General features: G+C 38.9%; 1 protein-coding gene across 1 annotated transcript; it reads left to right on the top strand.

Moving 5' to 3' along the window:
* Positions 1-2632: 2632 nt before the first annotated feature.
* LOC132300809 (probable ribosome-binding factor A, chloroplastic) lies at positions 2633-15318 on the top strand. Its single transcript, XM_059798049.1, has 4 exons — positions 2633-3099; positions 12819-12992; positions 14319-14533; positions 15089-15318. Exons 1-3 carry the CDS (start codon positions 2719-2721, stop codon positions 14466-14468), a joined length of 705 nt encoding a protein of 234 aa, XP_059654032.1. The 5' UTR covers positions 2633-2718; the 3' UTR covers positions 14469-14533; positions 15089-15318.
* Positions 15319-19491: the final 4173 nt, after the last annotated feature.

The raw sequence follows: 19491 nt of genomic DNA, 5'->3' as shown, positions 1-19491 counted from the left end.
CTCAGTTTAAATTAGTCTGTTGTGTGCTGTGAGCCTCTGAAATATACATTGAACCTCTATATCTTGCTTGGTTTTTGAAGCCACTATGTTGAGCAAGTATAAAGGAATGTTTGGGAGTTGAGATTGCAGAAGTTTAACTTGAATTATGGAGCTATATTGTCTGAATACTATTGCTGCTACCAGAAGTTTGACAGCTGAGATTAAACTGTTTTGGAGTTGAATTTGTTATATTTTGCTTTGAATAATGTTTTCATCATCTGTGTAAGTATATTATGGTTGTATGAAGCTGTGAGAACTTGAATTAGAACAAGTCTCAGGTGATTTGACTGAATTACCCCTACAAGCTTATAAGCAAGGGTTAATGTGTTCCAAGTCTTTTGAGAATTGAAATTGTGATATATTGCTCTATTAATTGTTCTATTCATTAAGAAAGACTGTGTGAAGATAACAAGGCTTTGGAAACAGAGAAAGGGACTATATTGAAGCAATTCACTTAAGTGACAAATATACCCTTGAAGAGGGTTTGAAGTTTATCTAGCAACCACTGAGGTTATACTTGCTGTTCATTGTTGTAAACTGCTGAGAATAAGTTCATTGTGCTAAGAGAAGGCTATAGGATCCTAGTATAAGTATCATTTGAAGTTGTTGTGTGTAATTGAAGAAGTACCCATTGATTGCAGAAGAGAGCAAGCTAGGGTTTCACTTTGGGTTACTTAAGGCTGTGTATTGCATTCCTATTTTGTATTGCAGCTCAAGTTCATTGTATTTGGTGTATTGACACTTTATTGTAAATGGTAGTGAGGCTTTGATACCTCACCCCATTGTTGACTAAGCTATTAAAAGCTTTGGAGTCCAAGCAAGGTTGCTTAGGACAAGGGGAGTGCATGTGTGCACATTGGTGAACTAGTGTATGAGTATTGGCTGTGAAAACTAGTGTCTGTTCTTATACAAGAGAGTGTGCAGAGAGTGAGACAGCAGAGTGTGTAACAAAGTACTTGTAGCTAGTGGATGATTTATTGGCTAAGGCCAAGAACCAATGTTTTCCTTATTGAGAGGGTTTTCCTTGTAAACCTTGTGTTATGTGTTTGACTTATGTTTGATTGGTTTTAGTTTCATAAAGAAAAGGATTTAACAGACCAATTCACCCCTCCCCTCTTGGTCTAACAGCTCTTCATCTTCTTCTTGTTCGGTTATAGTCGCAAGGTTGGAAGTTTCTTTATGGTCTTCCCTCTCCCTGTAAAGCGCGGGTGCGGGGGAACAAGAATTCCTGGACTTCTGCTCAAACAGAATGAATATTTGCTCACCTTTCAGGCCCCCAGGAACTTCTTTTGGAATGTTTTTCAAATGATTTACGAAAAAGTGGAGTTTGGTTTTTTAATTTTTTTTGCTAAAGGTCATTTTGGTCAAATAAAATGACTTATAAAGGTTAATATTATACTTTAATAATTTAAATGGGCCAATTCAGTCAATTATGTACTCTTATCATTGTTGTGGTGTTGTTCAAGTTTACAATTTTGGAGGACAATTAAATCACACTCTCCCTAAGTTATATCTACGTGTATTTATTGTAAATTATGATGGCAAATTACCCTATAAAAAAAAAAGGACAAGTGTATAAAACAACCCTAAAATATACTCCGCGTAACACTTTTACCCCTATTTGAATAGTGTGCAAAAAATATCCCCAATCTTTTCACAATGTGCAAAAATACCCCATATGACATAAATTAGTGCTATAATACCCATTTTGCCCTTTTACTCTTCCGAATATGTTCAAGGGGGTATATATGTTACTAATTTCATAGTATAAGGGTGTTATGTGCACATTACTGTATATATATTTTTGAAACTTTTCTCTCTCTCTCTATATCTCCAAACATTTTTTTTTCTCTTTTCTACTAAATTTTTTTTCTTTATTTTACTTTTTTCGTACCAACACTGTTAAACAAAAAAAAAAAAAAAAAAAAATCCAAATATCAGTGTGCATTAGTTTTTGGAGTTTGAATTTTTTTTTTTTTGTTTTCTTTAGTGCACTTTATTTTTGTTTTGTATTTTGTATTTTTATCTTTACTTTTCTTTTATATTTTATTTTTATTTTATATTTTTATCTTTACTTGTCCATGATCAGCGGTCTCCAATAATATCATTTTCAGTTAGTTTATAAAATTATTTATTTTTATATATTTTATAAAATGGTTTAGTAAGAGTAATTTAGTCAACTTATGGTTTAAATTTGTCAGAAAGATACCAGATTAAAACTTTAGGGGTATTTTTTGCATGAGAGGGACATCCTCCACCAATAGTGTCATTTTCGGTTATTTTACAAAATTATTTATTTTTATATATTTTATGAAAATGTTGAGTAAAGGTAATTTAATCAACTTAAAGTTTGAATGTGTCCTATTTGCACGGAATGGAAACTTTAGGGATATGATATTTTTATCTTTACTTATATTTTTATCTTTATTTTTAGCAATCCGAAAAACAAAACAAAATGTGATCCCAAACGCGATTTTGCCACGGAGACTTTCTTTATGAAATGGAGAAGAAAACTGAAAATGAGTTATAACTTCCAGCCAAAGTAGGCCCAAGAAAAAAGAGCCCAATTTTGCGTCTTATCCATATATTTTCCTGGAAAACATTAAATCACCGAAAATGCCCTTGCACAAGAATTGGACATTCTGAACTATTCCCTCGTCTCCCCTCTTTTTCTCTGTAATGCCGCACCTTCTCTTCCATCGACCACCACCGTTGATTATTCACCATCATAATCATCATCATCATCCTCCACAACCCATCATCGATTCTTTCCAGAGATGTCAATGTTCGGTCACGCCCAGAAGATTTGCGCCGTTGATTCACTTACCCAAGTCCGTCGGAGTGTGGAGTCCGTCGCAGAGGATTGCGACGACAAGGTGTATGGCGAATCAGAGGAGAGTAAAAATGGTGGCGAAGCAGATAAGGAGAGAGCTCTCGGACATGCTTCTCACTGACAAGGTCTTGCAGTTCGCCGTACTCCCCGAAGCCGCTCTGGGCGCCGATCGCTATCTCTCTTCTCTCACCACAATCAGTGACGTCGTAGTCTCCACTGATTTGCAGGTAATTTGTTACACTTGACCTAACCCTAGTTTCAAATTATGAATATGAGCTGTTTTCATTTTAAGTTTTATTTTGAATTTCGAATTGTGTGTATATATTTGTATGTATATGTATTTTTGGATGCATTTACATTAAAACTGATAATCTTTGCTATTCTGTTAATCTAATTTCCATTTTGTTTTGCGTGAATTACCCCAACATGATAGAATCACCATCACTCTGATTCTGTTTGAAATTGTAAACAACTAAACGAACATTGAGTGAACATTTATGTAATACGTAGTTTATGATGTTTGATCAGAATATAGTTGTCAATGACCTACAAGGGCTGCAAATGAACGGAGCTGTTCACAAACAGCTCAGGTTCGGCTAGTTAAAAGCTTGGTTTAGGCTCGAGCTCATTTTTGAATTCTTATCATTAACTCATGAACAAGCTCATTTATCTAAAGGGCCATAATATTTCAAATTCTTATATGTAAAAGCCTAAACCAAATATTGCAATTTTAGCCCAAATTCACAAATCTTTACCAAGCTCAGTATTTAAAATCCCATATGCAAATAAAACCCATTAGCCCAACACTCATTTTTCATCTCATAGCCCAACATTCATTTTTCATCTCAGCCATTAGATTATGGAATTTTTTTTTGGATAACTATAAATTATGGAAAATGATTCTTAGGCCGATTAAAGTGAATTGTCTGACCTACAAGCTTTGATTGGTCATGTATGCAAAATATAAGGAGGTGAGACCCTCCACTTTCTTATATTAAGTGAAGATGACCATTCAAAAACTGTAAGTTGGGCCTGTTTGGCTAATGCTTTTGCTTCGTATTTTTTACTTTTGCTAGTGTATTGTAACAAAGCAAAAACACGAAGCATGTTTGGTAACGTTTGCTTTCATTTGAATAATACTGAAGCACTTCCAAAATTGAGACCAAAATTGAAAGCATCAAAATGATGCTTTTGTTTGCTTCTACACTGTAGCAAAGCACTGTTCAAAAAAAAAAAAAAAAAAAAAAAAAAAATTTTCCTTCGAAATTAACATTTTTAACTAGTCATTCAAATTTTCAAACTTGCAGCACTTTTTACCAAACACACTTTTACGTTTTTGATTTCAAAAATCTTGTAACAAATTTACGTTACCAAACAAGTTTTGAAATAGTATTGAACAAACTCTAAAGCGGAAACATTGCTTCTGCTTCGTGTTTTTTGCTTTTGCTAGTGTACTGTAGCGAAGTAAAAGCACAAAGCATGTTTGGTAATATTTGCACGAAGCAAGGTGTTATTTATGTTATAAACAAGTTGAAACTTTGGACCATGTGTTCTCTAGTTGTATCTATACTTGGAAAGTGTGGAGTTTTCTTTCTGAAACTTGTGGGTGGAATTTGCATAGAAGTTTAGGTGTTCAAGACCTGGCAGATCTGTTTATCTAGAACTCTCAAAGGAGAGATATCAAGAAGATGGCCAGAATAAGCTACATTGCTACTTTGTACTTTCTATGGTGGGAGAGGAATAACAGATCGCATGATAAGATTGCAAGAGAAGTTAGGGATCTAGCTAACCGAATAAAAAAAGATGTGATGGGAGTTAATCTCCAAGACATTTTGTAACTTTTCATTGTTTGCTAGTTTAGGTGTTTGAGTGTACTTTTTATAGGACTATGTTTTGTTTTGAATGAGGGTATGCCCTCATTTGTCTCCACGTACTATTTGTTTATATTCAATATACTTATTTCATGTAGTAAAAAAAAAAAAATTAGTACCGAAGCGCTTCCAAAATTGAGGCCAAAATTGGAAGCATTAAAATGATGCTTTTGTTTGCTTCCGCACTGTAGAAAAACACTATTAAAAAAAAAAAATTTTTTTTTTTTTTTTAAATTAACATTTTAAACTAACCATTCAAAATTTCAAACTTGCAACACTTTTTATTAAACATGCTTTCATGTTTTTGCTTCTAAAAATCTTGTAACAAATTTATATTACCAAACAAGTTTCTAAATAGTGTTGAACACACTTTAAAAGTAGAAATATTGCTTCTGCTTCGGGTCAAAGCAAAAGCACAAAGCAACTTTGGTTGCCAAATGGGCCTTAGACTCCTGCAAACAGACCATATACACACCCCATTTTTGTAAAAGAACCTTTACCACCCTTCTTTTGTTTGGGTCATTCAAACCCCGAACATTCCAAGACACAATTTTGAGCTTTATAAGCACACAATCTCTTTCCCTCCCCCCCTCCTCCTCTTTCCCCCTTTTTTTTGATAAGTAAAGTATTATAGAAAGTGTTCAAAAGGGGAACGCATCTCAAGAATACACAGAGGCCGAAGCCGAAGCCAAAAGAGGGATCCTAAGGACCTAAAGAGGCCAGAAAGTGAACAATCTCCTCTATAGATGACAATATCTGCCGATACCCAAACAAAAAATGAAACTAATAATACAAAATTTCTAAACACCTATGGGAGACTCCTTTCCATCCAAAGATCTACTATTTCTCTTCTTCCAAATGCACCACCAAACACATAGGGGAGCTACCCTCCAAAAAAGGCGAGCGTGTGAACTCACCCCATACCCCCTCCAAGAGTCCATTAAACCTCTCGCCGTCTGGGGCATAACCCACTGCATACCAAACAAGCCAAAGATCATACTCCAGCAATTGTGGGCTACAGGGCAATGCAACAGCAAGTCATCTCACCATCCTTTTTGCACTTGCAACACCAATCAACTATAATCTACCTTCTCCTTCTGAGGTTGTCAAGTATCAGAATCTTGCCCCACGCTGTAGTCCAAACAAAAAATGTCACTTTTAGGGGAGCCTTCAAATGCCATACTGTCTTCCAAGGAAAATCAACCCCTGAGAAACCCAAAAAACAATAGAACAAGGACCGAACCTTGAATCTCCCCTAGGTAGAAGGCACCCAATAAAGGCAATCCAGGCCTCCACCATCCAGCATCTGTCTACACAGCAGATCAAGAAAGTCAGAAACATCGTCTAATTCCCAATCTTGAAAATGTCGCCGAAAATGCACATCCCAAGTAATCCTTCCGCTATCAAGCCAATAACAGTCGGCTACCAAAGCATGTTTGTCCACGGCAATCTTGAAAATCCTAGGAAAGGAACAAGCCAACGGATGTTCGCCACACCAAATGTCCTCCCAAAATTGATTGTCCTTGCCATCTCGAACTTTGAATCTGATGTGTTTCGAAAATTCATCCCAGCCCTTGCGAATAAACTTCCAAACCCCAACACCAATGGGAGATCTAACTGCACGAGAGCACCACCCACCTCTCTCCTCCCCAAAACGGCAAGAGATGACCCTCCTTCATAACCGATGTCGCTCCCCTCCAAACCTCCAAAGACACCTCACTAGGAGAGCCTTTTTAAAAGGGATCACCCTCCTAATACCCAAACCACCCAATTGAATAGGCCTGCATGCCTTCTCCCAACGAACAAGATGGTACTTAAACTCATCCCCAACCCACCCCAAAGGAAATTCCGTTGAGGCGTTTCAATCCTTTTCGCCACGGTGGCCGGAATCTGAAAAAGAGAGAAAGTATGTGGGAAGTCTCGCCAATGTGCTCTTCATAAGGTTGACCTTCCTGTCCTTCGAAAGATACTGCTTTTTCCACCCAGCAAGCCTTTTCTCAAACCTCTCAACCACAGGTCCCAGCCCCCCACCATTCTCGACGGAGAACCCAAAGGCAAACCCAAATGAGAAATAGGAAAGAGGAGATCCTGCATCCAAGCATCGTTGCAAGCTCGGCAATGTTATTCACCTCCCCCATAGGCATTAAGGAACTCTTCCCCACATTCACTTTTAGATCAGATACAACATGAAAACAAAACAGAACACATTTCAAATCTCTCATCTGGGACGCATCTACATCATAGAAGACTAAAGTATCATCCGCAAATAACAAATGGGAAACCTCAATATGATGATTCGAATCTCTGTCCACCCCGAAGCCCCTAATAAATCCCAGATCCACAGCCATCTTCATCAATCTGCTAAGAGCCTCCATAACAATGATGAAAAAAAAAAGGAGAAAGGGGATCCCCGTGTCTCAACCCCTGAGAATTGCCAAAGAATTCGGATGGAGCCCTATTCACAAGCACCGACAATCTGATTGATGAAATGCAGAACTCTATCCATCTCCTCCATCTCTCCCCAAATCTTAGCCTCTCCAACATATAAAGCAGAAAACTCCAACTCACATGATCGTAAGCTTTCTTAATATCAAGCTTACAAAGAACACCCGGACTACCACTACTCAACCTAGAGTCCACACATTCACTGGCCACGAGGGCTGAATCCAGGATCTGCTGACCATCAATGAAAGCATTTTGAGATTCTGAAATAACCCCATCCAACACATCCTTGAACCTTGATGCAAGGACTTTAGCTATCAACTTGTACAAACAACCCACCAAGCTAATAGGTCTAAAATCCTTCACATCAGTGGCTCCACCCTTCTTAGGAATAAGAGCAATAAAAGCAGCATTCAATGATTTCTTGAACCGCCCATAAGAATAAAATTCTCGGAATGTCCCCATCACCTCACTAGTCAACCCTGACCACATCCTAACTCTCCAACAGGAACCTCATAGTGAAACCATCCGGACCCTTTGTCGCCATTACAACTCTTCAGCGCCTTCAGCACTTCCTCCTTGGAGAAAGGAGCCTCCATGCCCTCACTGTCCAACTCTGAAATTGAGTCAAAATGCAGGCCACGAAGTCTAGGTCTCCAATTGTATGTCTTAGTGTAAAGTCTTTGGGAGTACGATACATACAATCCCTCTATTCACCTCCTCCTCCCTACATAAATCCACACCATCAACACGAATCCGCCCAATATGATTACCCCTCCTGTGAGCATTAGCCAACCTATGAAAGAATTTTGTATTGCGGTCACCCTCTTTGAGCCATAGCGCCCGTGACTTTTGACGCCACGAAATCCCCTCCAAAGAGGCAATCTTAGCAAACTTCGCCTGACACTCCGCCCTCCGAGTCCTCTGAGCCTCAATAATATTGCTTAAACCTTCTAACCTATTGATCTCTGCAATCTCAGCAAGGACCCTATTCTTTCTCCACTCCAAATTCCCAAACACCTCCTTATTCCACCTTTTAATCTAAGCCTTCAAGAACCGAAGCTTTTCAGCCAAAATAAAACTCGATGTGTCTGCCAATGTAGCCTCCTCCCACCAAGAACGGACTTTCTCCTGGAAGTCTTCCGCCCTAAGCCACATGTTCTCAAAACAAATGAGAGTGCGCCGGGAGCTCAACCCACCACAATCCAAAACCAACGGAATATGATCTGACGCCGATCTGGCTAGAGTTGCCTGTACCACATCCGGAAACTGCTTCTGCCAATCCCCAGAAACCAAAAATCTATCCAACCGAGAAGGAGTACCATCCTCCTTGCCAAAAGACCAAGTGAAACGTGTGCCTGCCATCGGCAAATCAATAAGATGATGGGCCTCAATAAAGTCCGAGAACTGCTCCATAGTTGAAGACCATCTTCCTCTTGAAGATATCTCCATTGGGGATCTTATCACGTTAAGTCCCCACCAACACACCAAGGAAGGGCCCACACTCCCCTCACAACCCTGACCTCGTGCCACAGAACGTGTCTCTCCCCATCCTGCACCGGCCATACACACCGAAGAACGCCCACCTAAAACCATCCTCCTCCATAACAGAAGCACAGGAGATAAAGAAACAACCCCTCCAAACATCCACCCGTGACACCCATCTCTTATCCCACATGACAAGGATACCCCCCGAAGTCCCAACGGCCTCCAAGGCTTCCCAATTGACAAATCTCCCGCCCCAAATGCTCTTCACTATCCTATCCGATATCGAGGTCATCTTCGTCTCCTGCAAACAAACCACATGAGCCCCCCACTTCCTCACCGCCACCTTCACCACCTTCCTCTTATCTGGGTCATTAAGTCCACGGACATTCCAAGAAATGATTCGAAACTTCATAAGGAAACAATGGCGTTCCCCTCCCCTCTACTCCTCCCTCTACCCCTCTCCCTCACCACCCCCTACTTTCCTTCATAATTGACATAGCAAATGAGATTCCTTACCTCCCTCTCCCCTTTCCAAGAAGAAGAGCTCATTCTAGATCTTCTCCTACCCCTTTTCGACTCCTTCCTCAACCCCACATCCCTCCCCTCCACCGTCTCCTTGAGGATCAGCAAAGCCTTCTCTTTTCCCTTCATAAGAGATACCCAACAGCTCACTTGTCGGCCCAATGTTATCCATAACCCATTCCTTCCCTTGATCACCGGATCGCTGCACAACAAAGTCCTCCCCAGTCCCTTCCGGAGGCAACATAGCCAACGGTTCAACAAAACCCAAATCAGAATCGTCTGCGCCATCCCATGTCAAGGCATTAGAAGGCCTGTCCCACTGCTCTGTTCTCACACTGCCTTCACCCCAACCCGACCCCGGCTCAGAATCATCACAAGACAGCTCAATAGAGCTGCTCTTGCCCCCCATCACTTTGTTAGCCTGAGAATCCAAATCAATACCTGCCTGCTTGCCTACCTGCAATCTGTGCTTTCTCAGTTCATGCAACAACAACGCTGCCAAATCATCATTAAGGGTGATGCGAATATCCCTTCCAACACAAACAACAGTCTTCTCATTACACCTGTCATTTCTAACAGTTGATGAACTCAGATCAGACTTCCCAGCAGGTTGGAAAGTAGTAGGCAAACCCTCTTCCCTTCGACACTGATAATCACAAAAGATGATCTCCCACAAGAAGAAGATGGAGAAGAGTGAGGGAAAGGAGACCTACCTGCATCGGGACCTTTGACAACAACCTCTTTCGCTCGCCATTTTTGTTTCTCTGCTCGTGACCATTTATGGTGAATGGCTCGGGGACGACGACGACGTGCATCAGCTTTCTGAATAACTGCAGACGGTTCGTGGATCATCTCACCAACTTCTTTACTCCTCCTTTCATAGTTAACATAGGAAATCAGGCATCACAATCAGAAAGCAAGGGCCCACCATCTGGATCCCTAACATCAGATGGGATCAAAATCCTCTCTAGCGCAACAGTAAATCTGTCCCAGCTGGTGAGAATGCTTTGGGATACATGTTACGAAAATGTTGGGACGTTGGCCTTGCATCACAACATTTTCCTAACGCATATCCCAACATTTCTCTAACGTACATCCCAGTCTTTTCCTAACGTGTATTCCAAATCATCCTCACTGGCTGGGACATATATACTGTTGCGCCAGAGAGGATTTTTATCCCATCAGATGTTAACAAACCTCTGCCCTGTTCTAAAATCCCAGAATCCAGCAAAGTTGGCTCAACAGCACTCGTCTTTGTCCCAGCCCAATGAAGCTTCAAGTCAGCTCTCAAAGCATCGGCGTCCCACCATCAATCAACAACTGGGTCTCTCGACCAACACACAGAATAACGCTCCCATCATCCTTGCCACTTGGGAGGAGCTTTAGCGGCCAATCATTCTCCACCACTATTTTGAATAACTATTGTTTTTGCTGAAGGTTTTGGGTACACCAGTACCTTTGAATAATTTTTGTCACAGGTTGTTGGATTTTGAGGGTGATATTTTGTGATATGGAAATAGAATTATAGAGGTTTCTCCAGAATTTTTTTTCATCCCATTTGAGTTAGTAGTTTATTTTCCATTAATTTCTTAAGATTGACTATTTTTGCTGAAAAATTTCTGTATAGCTGAACCTCTGAGTAATTTTTTTTCCATATCTACTATTTGATTTAGATGTGGAATTTAAGGTGTTGGGTGGTTATCTCACGCTTTCGTGGGGCGTGACATAAAGTCACAATGAAGGTTTAAACACATCAAGCAACATAGGGAAATGAAACATCTTTACAAGTTTATTTTGTGCCCATACAAGTAAATAAGTAGACAAGTAAACAAGATCTAAATGAAAGCACAAGAACGAACCAATGTCATCAATCATTTTCTTTACCTGAAAAATGTGAAAGAGTGGAACAATCTACACAGCCCAATAAGCAAATATACATGTTCTTAATTGAAGGTTAAATGTTCAAGTTATTAAATTATTCATGATGGTTCAAACAGTTAGATAACACTATAACAACAACGGGGCATGACAGTCACCACAATGAAGGTTTAAACACATGAACAAGCATGGGGAAATGAAACTTCTTTACAAGTTTATTTTTGCCCGTACAAGTAAATAAGTAGACAAGTAAACAAGATCTAATGAAATCACAAGAACAAACCAATGTCATCAATCATTTTCTTTACCTGAAAAATGTGAAAGAGTGGAACAATCTACGCAGCCCAATAAGCAAATATACATGTTCTTAATCTAAGGTTAAATGTTCAAGTTATTAAATTATTCACGATGGTTCAAACATTTAGATAACACTATAACAATGGGTGTTTCTGAAAGTCAACAAAATTATAGGGATTCCTGAACGCTAAAAATTAGAACTCTAATCAGCATGATAGCCCAACCAGAGGGGAGTTTAGTATAATTTACCCTTAGTGAATATAGTTTTAATTTAAAATTTTATCATATGCAAGACAAACCAGTCAAATCTAGATTAGCCTATTTTCCCATCTCCATTTAGTAGGTTAGCCAATTAAGGAATGCACTTCCCTCCAATTTGCATAAAAATCAAGTTAATCAATATACAGTTATATAAAAAAAATCAAGATATACAACAAAAATCTAGTTATTATTTTTTTGTATGATTTGTTGGCATATCCACTAAGAGTTCAGATCAATTCACATGTATATCTTTTCAATATGCATATGTATTAATTAGTCAAATACCATTGCAAAATATGCAACAATAACATGCTACAATCATATAGATTTGGAACATCTATTCCGTTGTTACATATATTGGGAGTTTTTATAAACACATTTAATGCAAGTAGTTGATCATAAGCTAATGAATTCTGAAAGCCAAATATTCATTATGAATAGACAATATGATTTTTTTTTTTTGATAAGTAAATAGACAATATGATTTATGAATGAGCATGTCGATTAATAGTGATACAGAAAAATAAATGTTTGAATGTTTAGAAAATAAAGGAGTGTTTTCTCTTTAAAGCCTTGAAGTCTACTACAAAGTGTGTGCATCAGGGTTTTATGTGTGTCCTTGACAGAAGAGGCCTTGCTTAGTATGTTGGAGTCTTTCGGCTAAGCCTCGATAGCCTAAAGGTTATTTTGGGGGCTAGACTTCTTTTAACACTGAAGAGGGATAAAAATCATTCTGTGATTGACAGTGCACACCAAAAATATTATTCATGTTAGAGATCTTTGTTGCCACTCAATCGGGCTCTCTCTCCGAACCATTCCTAATAGTTCTACAAACTGTCAATGGTAAACTTCTTATCTGATGGCTAGCATAACTTCATGACTTCATAGGCCTATGAATTCTCTTGGAAACAAGTTATGGGTATGAAAACCTGCAGATTTGCATTCTTTACATACTTGGGTATATCTCTTGGCGTGTTAAGCAAATTACGGGTACGACAACCTGCAGGTATGCATTTTTTATGTACTAGAAGCTTATAGTCTTGTCCTAAAGAAGCTCTCAATTTGGTTGTTTATGTGACAGAAATTTCAAGTAAAGTGCTGTTTCACTGGGAATTATAGTATGTATGATCTGTCAATCAATGCTGAATGTGTTACTGACGAGCATTTACTCTCTCTCTCTTTTTTAGGTGGTTAAAGTATTTGTATCTGTCTTTGGTGATGAAAGAGGGAGGGAGGTAGCCATTTCTGGGTTGAAGTCAAAGGCAAAATATGTTCGCCATGAGTTGGGGAGACGCATGAAGTTGCGTCTGACTCCTGAGATACGCTTTATAGAAGATGAATCTATAGAGCGAGGAAGCAGGGTAACAAGTTTTCAAATATGTTTTTGCTTTATGTGATTGTATCTCTATGTTCTAAAAGTAATTTTCTCTGTATATTTGAGAATTTTAGGTGTACGATAGAGCTAAAGAGCTATATTTCTAGCTTATATGATGGGTTGCTACGTATAACTAGGTTCTTTTTTTGTTGGTCAAAAGTTGATCCTGAATTTTCTACACTGCACTTAAAGTTCAGATAGCTGTTGATTTATATGTTCCAGTAAATAATTTTACATCCATGTTAGTACAGTAGTACACCACTGTCATGCACATAAGACATTACAAGTAAGGTGTCTCTGGAAAGATGATTTTTAGCACTTCAGCAAAGACTAGGCATCATCGTATGACCCTCTTATATTTTTAAGCCGCTCCCACAAATAGTCTGTTTTTGGCTCCGTTTCCTACATTTTGTACAATAATGTTGCAACTGATGGCTGTCAATCAGGTAAAAAAAAAAAAAATGTTGCAACTGATAGCTATCAGTTGAGACTTATCTACTGTTCATTTAGGAGATACTTTCACTGCACTCAAGTCATACACCACCGCGCAATTCACTGTCCCTAGACTTGGTCCTCAAGAAGAGCCTATGGTTCTTCCATTTCACAACCTATATCACTCCTCAAGAAGAGCCTATGATTTTCCCATTGCCGAACCTATGTCACGCTAGTGAGATTTTTGCAGACATACTTGCAATGCAGGATGTCATCCGCTGCCTTTAGGAAGCTTTGAGAATTTACCACTAACTTCGAGGGTTATTTGTATCTCCTGTCACCACAGGGGCATGTCCTATTCCCCCCCCCCCCCCCCCCCCCCCCCCCCCCCTTCCTATATGTAGACATTTGTTTGTTTAAGGTATCTATAATATGTATGGAGACAAAAATCTCGCTATATATCCTTTTTCTTTTATACCTTTGTTGCAAAATCTGTTTTTTGTGAAATTCTACCAGCATGAGCAGGAAACCCATGGAATATTCGTAAATAGTTATTTCAGAGTTCATTTTATATTAATAAAAAATCGGTTATATTCAAAATTCAGTTATCCCAACAACCTGTGAATTTCATGAACTATGCTTGTGCCACGGTGGCAAGAATTATATATTGAGCATGTATTAGTTATCTCATTTTCAAGGGTTATTGCATGAAATAATTAATTTCAAAATTTGGAGAATGAATGCAACAGTGTTCCACTTATAAAAAAAAGGATGTAGCATAGTGTTCCAATTATCTTGCTTTCGAAACTTGTAAAGACCAATATATGCACCTTTTTGCATTCTTGACCAATATTGTGGTGTTGGTTTTTATAATTTTCAGGTGATTGCAATATTGGATAGGATAAAGAATGAGAAGAAGATTCCAGGAAGCCAAGTTGATGACCAAGATGAGTTGGCTAATCTACCCCAGGATGAGAGGGATTGGGATGGTGATGATCTGGATGATGAAGGCATTATTTACATAAAGTAGTCGCTTCCTAATTGCTCAGCACTAAGGTGGTTGGGATTTCTGAGCACAGCTTCGCTGCTCCAGAGGTTAGTTTTGTCCTCGAATAATGGCCCTTGCATATTTTACTTAAAACTATGCATAGTTAAAAAAATCTGCAAGAGTTTCCTGTATCTGGTTACGAGTGTACTGATTACACTAGCTTGCTGAAACAGGACACATTACTAACTTTAAGATGCTCTGTCCGAGTCTGTCATACCAGTTGATGTACTGTTAAACCAAAACAAGTTATCCAACTTGGTTATTGAAAGGTAAACTTGGATAGACAACAGCGAGAATATTTTGTGAGGGTGGTTTTTCATCTGTATTGAGAACCAAGATAGGAGGATAGTGATACAGTGCATGTTGGAAAGGTTGGCATTGTGAATTAATTTGGATGCCTCCAGTAACTCCTCGGAGGGAGGTCAATTTTTTAGTGATAATTGATGTCTAAACGGAACAATTTTCTTGCTAAATGTAATAGTAGCTTAGGAGTTCCCTACTTCGACACCTTTAACGGTCGTGATATTTGCTTAACATGATGTAAACTTCGATTTTAGTTAACAAAACATTACGAGTTTGTGATGGCGCGTCATGTTATGCAGGGTGGAGGCCTCACTTGCAGACATGGGATTGAAGTATGTCTCCTGACTTGCCACTGTCGTCAGAATCACGGCTCAAGCGAGTGACCCTGTTCGAAACTCCTGTAATTGTCTTTTCTCCTCCATTGTACTCATTTTCAGTGCTTTCTTTTTAATGTTTCAGTTAATATATGATGTTGTATAATGAACTTTTTGAACTTCAATAGTTAGCAAAATCACTTCATACCTTCAAATTCATCGTGAAACAAAAAATCATACATTAAACAAAAAATGTAAATTCAGATACATAAATAACTAATACACTAATGCCACAAAAGTAATATACCTATGGAGAAAATTCTAACATGTAATAGGACTAATGGTATGATTATGTTGTAAAAAGTGATGGTGTGCTTAAGGAAGCTCATAACATTAGTACAAAAATTACAAATCCAACTCACATATCTATCATATTGGGAAAACTTTAATTGAAGACTTTAGTCCAATGTTTTATTTGGGTGTCATTTTATTAATCTGCAACCTTGTTTTGGCGCTAATTAAGCATCTACACCAAAAAGGAAAAAAGAAAATAAAAAGAAAAGGAAATATTGATGGTGGGTGGGGTTGGTTTATTTTATTTTATTTTATCCTAAACTCAATTTAAACTAAGACACTCAACCAAATCAAAATAATAGTAATTGTTGAGGGATTTATATATTTAAGTCACACCCTCCCTAACAACTTAAACTGTTGTAGTAGGTGGTAGTTAAGATGGTATCAGAATCAAATGTCTTGAGTTCAAACTTCACTGAAAAACACGTGTTGGATCAAAAAAAGGCCGCAAGTGAGGGGACGTGTTGAGGGATTTATATATTTAACTTAAATCCTCTCAAACAACTTAAGCTAATGGACAGATGGTAAACTTGTGCTGATGAAGATTTGTTTGGTGACTTGTGCTAATGAAGATTTGTTTGGACTACAAAGTTTAATAAATCTACATGGTTCGCCATATCGGTCAATACGCGACGTATCAGCTGATTTATTACTCTTTTTATGGGTCCAATACCATTACACACCTTCATGAATTAGTCAGTTTACATCGATATTTGTCCGAATTCATTACACCGTAACCGCAATTGATACTGCAAAACATGGTTTACAATTATTACTTGGAGACAAATTTGGACAATAAAGAAAGTGGTTTGACCTAATATTTCATTCAGTCTGGCCTTCTTGTTTATAGCAAATGTCGTATGAAATGCTCCATAAAGAGTTTGTGTAGACACCAACCCACATAACAATATATGAGTTAGGAATTGGAATCCAACTTTAACTAAGGAATTGGAATCCAACTTTAATTATTGAAAATTATGGCACTTGGTGCTTGTATCATGTCTTGACAATTTGAAAAGCCAATCAATGTGTTCTCTATCTCCGTACAGTGTATATATATATATATATATATATATATATATATATATATATTATAGGGTAAAGTGCATTAAACCCCCTTGAACTATTGGTTATTTGCAAGAAACCCCCCTGAATTACAAAAAACCCCCCTGAACTATGATTTTGTTGCAATTTACTCTCTTAAACTATTAGTCATTTGCAAGAAATCCCCCTGAACTACAAAAACCCCCCCTGAACTATGATTTTGTTGCAATTTACCCCCCTGAACTATGATTTTGTTGCAATTTACCCCCATGACATCAGTTTCCGGCACAGAAAATTTTGAAAGACCAGTTTACCCTTATAACACACTGCGTCGTTTTAACTTATACACTTATTACAATTTTTTTTTTTTTTTCTGCCAAAAGATGCTTTTCACCTAACACAACCCAAAACAGAGAGCTAGAGAGAGAGAGAAAAAAGACCAAAGTAATCCGAGGTCGGCGGGATGGCTCGGTCTCGGATGATGGCGGCTTGTGCGCGGTGGACTCGGCTGTGACGAGAGCTCGGTTGACTCGGCCGTGAACTGTGGAGGCGGTGGTGAGCTCAAGGGGGCTCGGCGGTGAACTGTGGATGGCTGTGTGCTCGAAACACGGACGGCGGTGTGCTCGGCTATGGAGATGGCGGAATGGGTTGGCGAGCTTGGAATGGACAGTGGAATGGAGCGGCGAGCAAGGTGAGCTGAACAACGGGCAAGGCGGTAACGGCGATGGGCTGACGCAACGGTGCAGAGAAGTGCGATATATATGGCCGACAGATCTGGTGGGTGGTACAATGGCTATGATGGAGCTATGACAGGAGACCCACCGATCCCAGCAACAGATTCCTTAGCTTATCCAAACACTCCCCAGACGACATCTACCACCCCGATCCTAGCTACAAATTCCTCAGCTTCATCGTCCTTTTCAGTCAATCAATTCGCACGGATGGGGTAAACTGCAAAAAAATATATAGTTTAGGGGGGTTTCTCGCACGTACCCCAATAGTTTAGGGGGGTTTTTTGCAACTTTTATAGTTCAGAGGGGTTTCTTGCACATACCTCAATAGTTTAGGGGTTTTTTTTATAATTTTTATAGTTCAGGGGGGTTTCTTGCACATACCCCAATAGTTCAGGGGGGTTTAATGCACTTTACCCTATATTATATTATATGTCACATCGATTAGGCTATCCCCGCTTTGTGTTTTGTGAGGGATTTTTGTTAGAAAACTTGTTTGTTTTTGTCAAAAGGCAAGTGATTAATTAAACCCATGGTTAAGTTTTTTTATTTTTTTTTTCCTCCTCCTGACAACGGAGTCAAAAGGCCCCAAAACAAAAGCAAAACAACCACCACAACTAACCCCCAACATCCTCCAACGCAAGCCGCTGAATTGAAGAAGGAATCGGCGATAAAAGTTGATCCATCTCGAAAGAAGATGGAGATAGCTGAGCCAAAGCATGAGCAACCCGGTTGCCAGAATGACGAACATGAGACAAAAACAGCATGAGCAACCCGGTTGCCAGAATGACGAACATGAGACAAAAACAAAGACTGAAACATCTGCAAGTCCCGCCGGATATCATAACAGAGAGAAGCAATTTCAGATGGTGCCACCGCGTCGTCATTCAGCACCCCCTCAACAATAGCCTTAGCATCGGATTCAAACCAAACACAAGAAAAACCCAATTCCGATGCCTAAAACACCGCACGCTAACAAACAAGAGACTCAGCAGCCAGAGCTGAAGAGGAAGGAAACTGCGGGAAAACAACCACTTGAAGAACCATGTTGCGGAAATCACGAAAAACTGCCCCACCCCCTCCCAATGACATACTCCTCGAAAAGGAAGCATCGAAATTACACTTGACCCGTCCAACCGGAGGTGTAATCTAAGAACCCACCAACAGAATGGATGAAGCCGGATGAAAAGCAGAACAATGAGACCTAGCATTATTAATTTCCCAAAAACTGGCTACTGCACGCTCTACAACCAAGTCAGGCCCCATAGCACCCCTTCAAACACTAAATGATTCCTCACCTTCTAAATACTCTAAGCACAGAAAGAAATCAAACTAAGAACCCCCGCAGAATCAGACGAATTTATAGATGTTTGAACAAAAAAAGACCAACCTTCCCAAAAAGAAGAAATATTAGAATCAGAAAAATCAAAACCGAATGGTGACAGCTTCCAAACCTGTAAAGAATGAGGGCACATGAATAATAGGTGCACCACAGTCTCCGCTGTATTACCACAACGAGGACACAACGATGACACACCACAACCCCTCGCCATCAAGGAAACCGTAGTGGGTAGCGCTTGATGACAGCATCGCCAAAGGAAATGTTGCACCTTAGATAAAGTCTGACAACACTATATAGAATTTCACGAGCCATCAGACACCTGAATACCTAAAAAATTAGTCATCGATAGAGCAAGCTGATAAGCGGAACGAACGGAAAAAAAAACCAAACTTGTTAAGTCCCCAGATTGGAACATCCGGTTTATCCCAACGACTAATATGCAATTTCATAATTTCGCGAACCACAAGAGGAGAAAACAAAATACGCAAGGTTAAGTTGACTAGCCCAACTCCTTTGGTCTTCTAGTTCAATGGGCTAGTCTCAATTGGTCCATTTGGTTGTAAGGAAGTGAAGACTTCAAGTCTTGATGTGAGTGGTACACAACATATTCTTGGTAAGTTTATCTTGTAAATGAGAATATATTTTGTAATATATATATATATATATATATATATATATATATATATATATAAAATAGGGGTGACAATAAGTGTTGGCTGTCGTGTTTGTGTAGTGTTAGAGTATGAGTATTATGTTAAATGGGTCGACATGAACACAATACGATTATTATTTGTGTCAAAAAATCCTAACACGAACATGACAAGATTATTACATGAGTAATACGACACAACACATGTAACCTGTTTGATAGATTGGTCAAGATATAATATGATACGAAACAATACGATAAGACATGT

This window comes from Cornus florida, unplaced genomic scaffold (assembly GCF_030987335.1).
Source record: "Cornus florida cultivar Cherokee Brave unplaced genomic scaffold, ASM3098733v1 CherokeeBrave_3.0.0_Hap2_Chr03, whole genome shotgun sequence".
Lineage (NCBI taxonomy): Eukaryota > Viridiplantae > Streptophyta > Magnoliopsida > Cornales > Cornaceae > Cornus > Cornus florida.
This window is presented reverse-complemented; position numbering and strand designations above follow the sequence as displayed.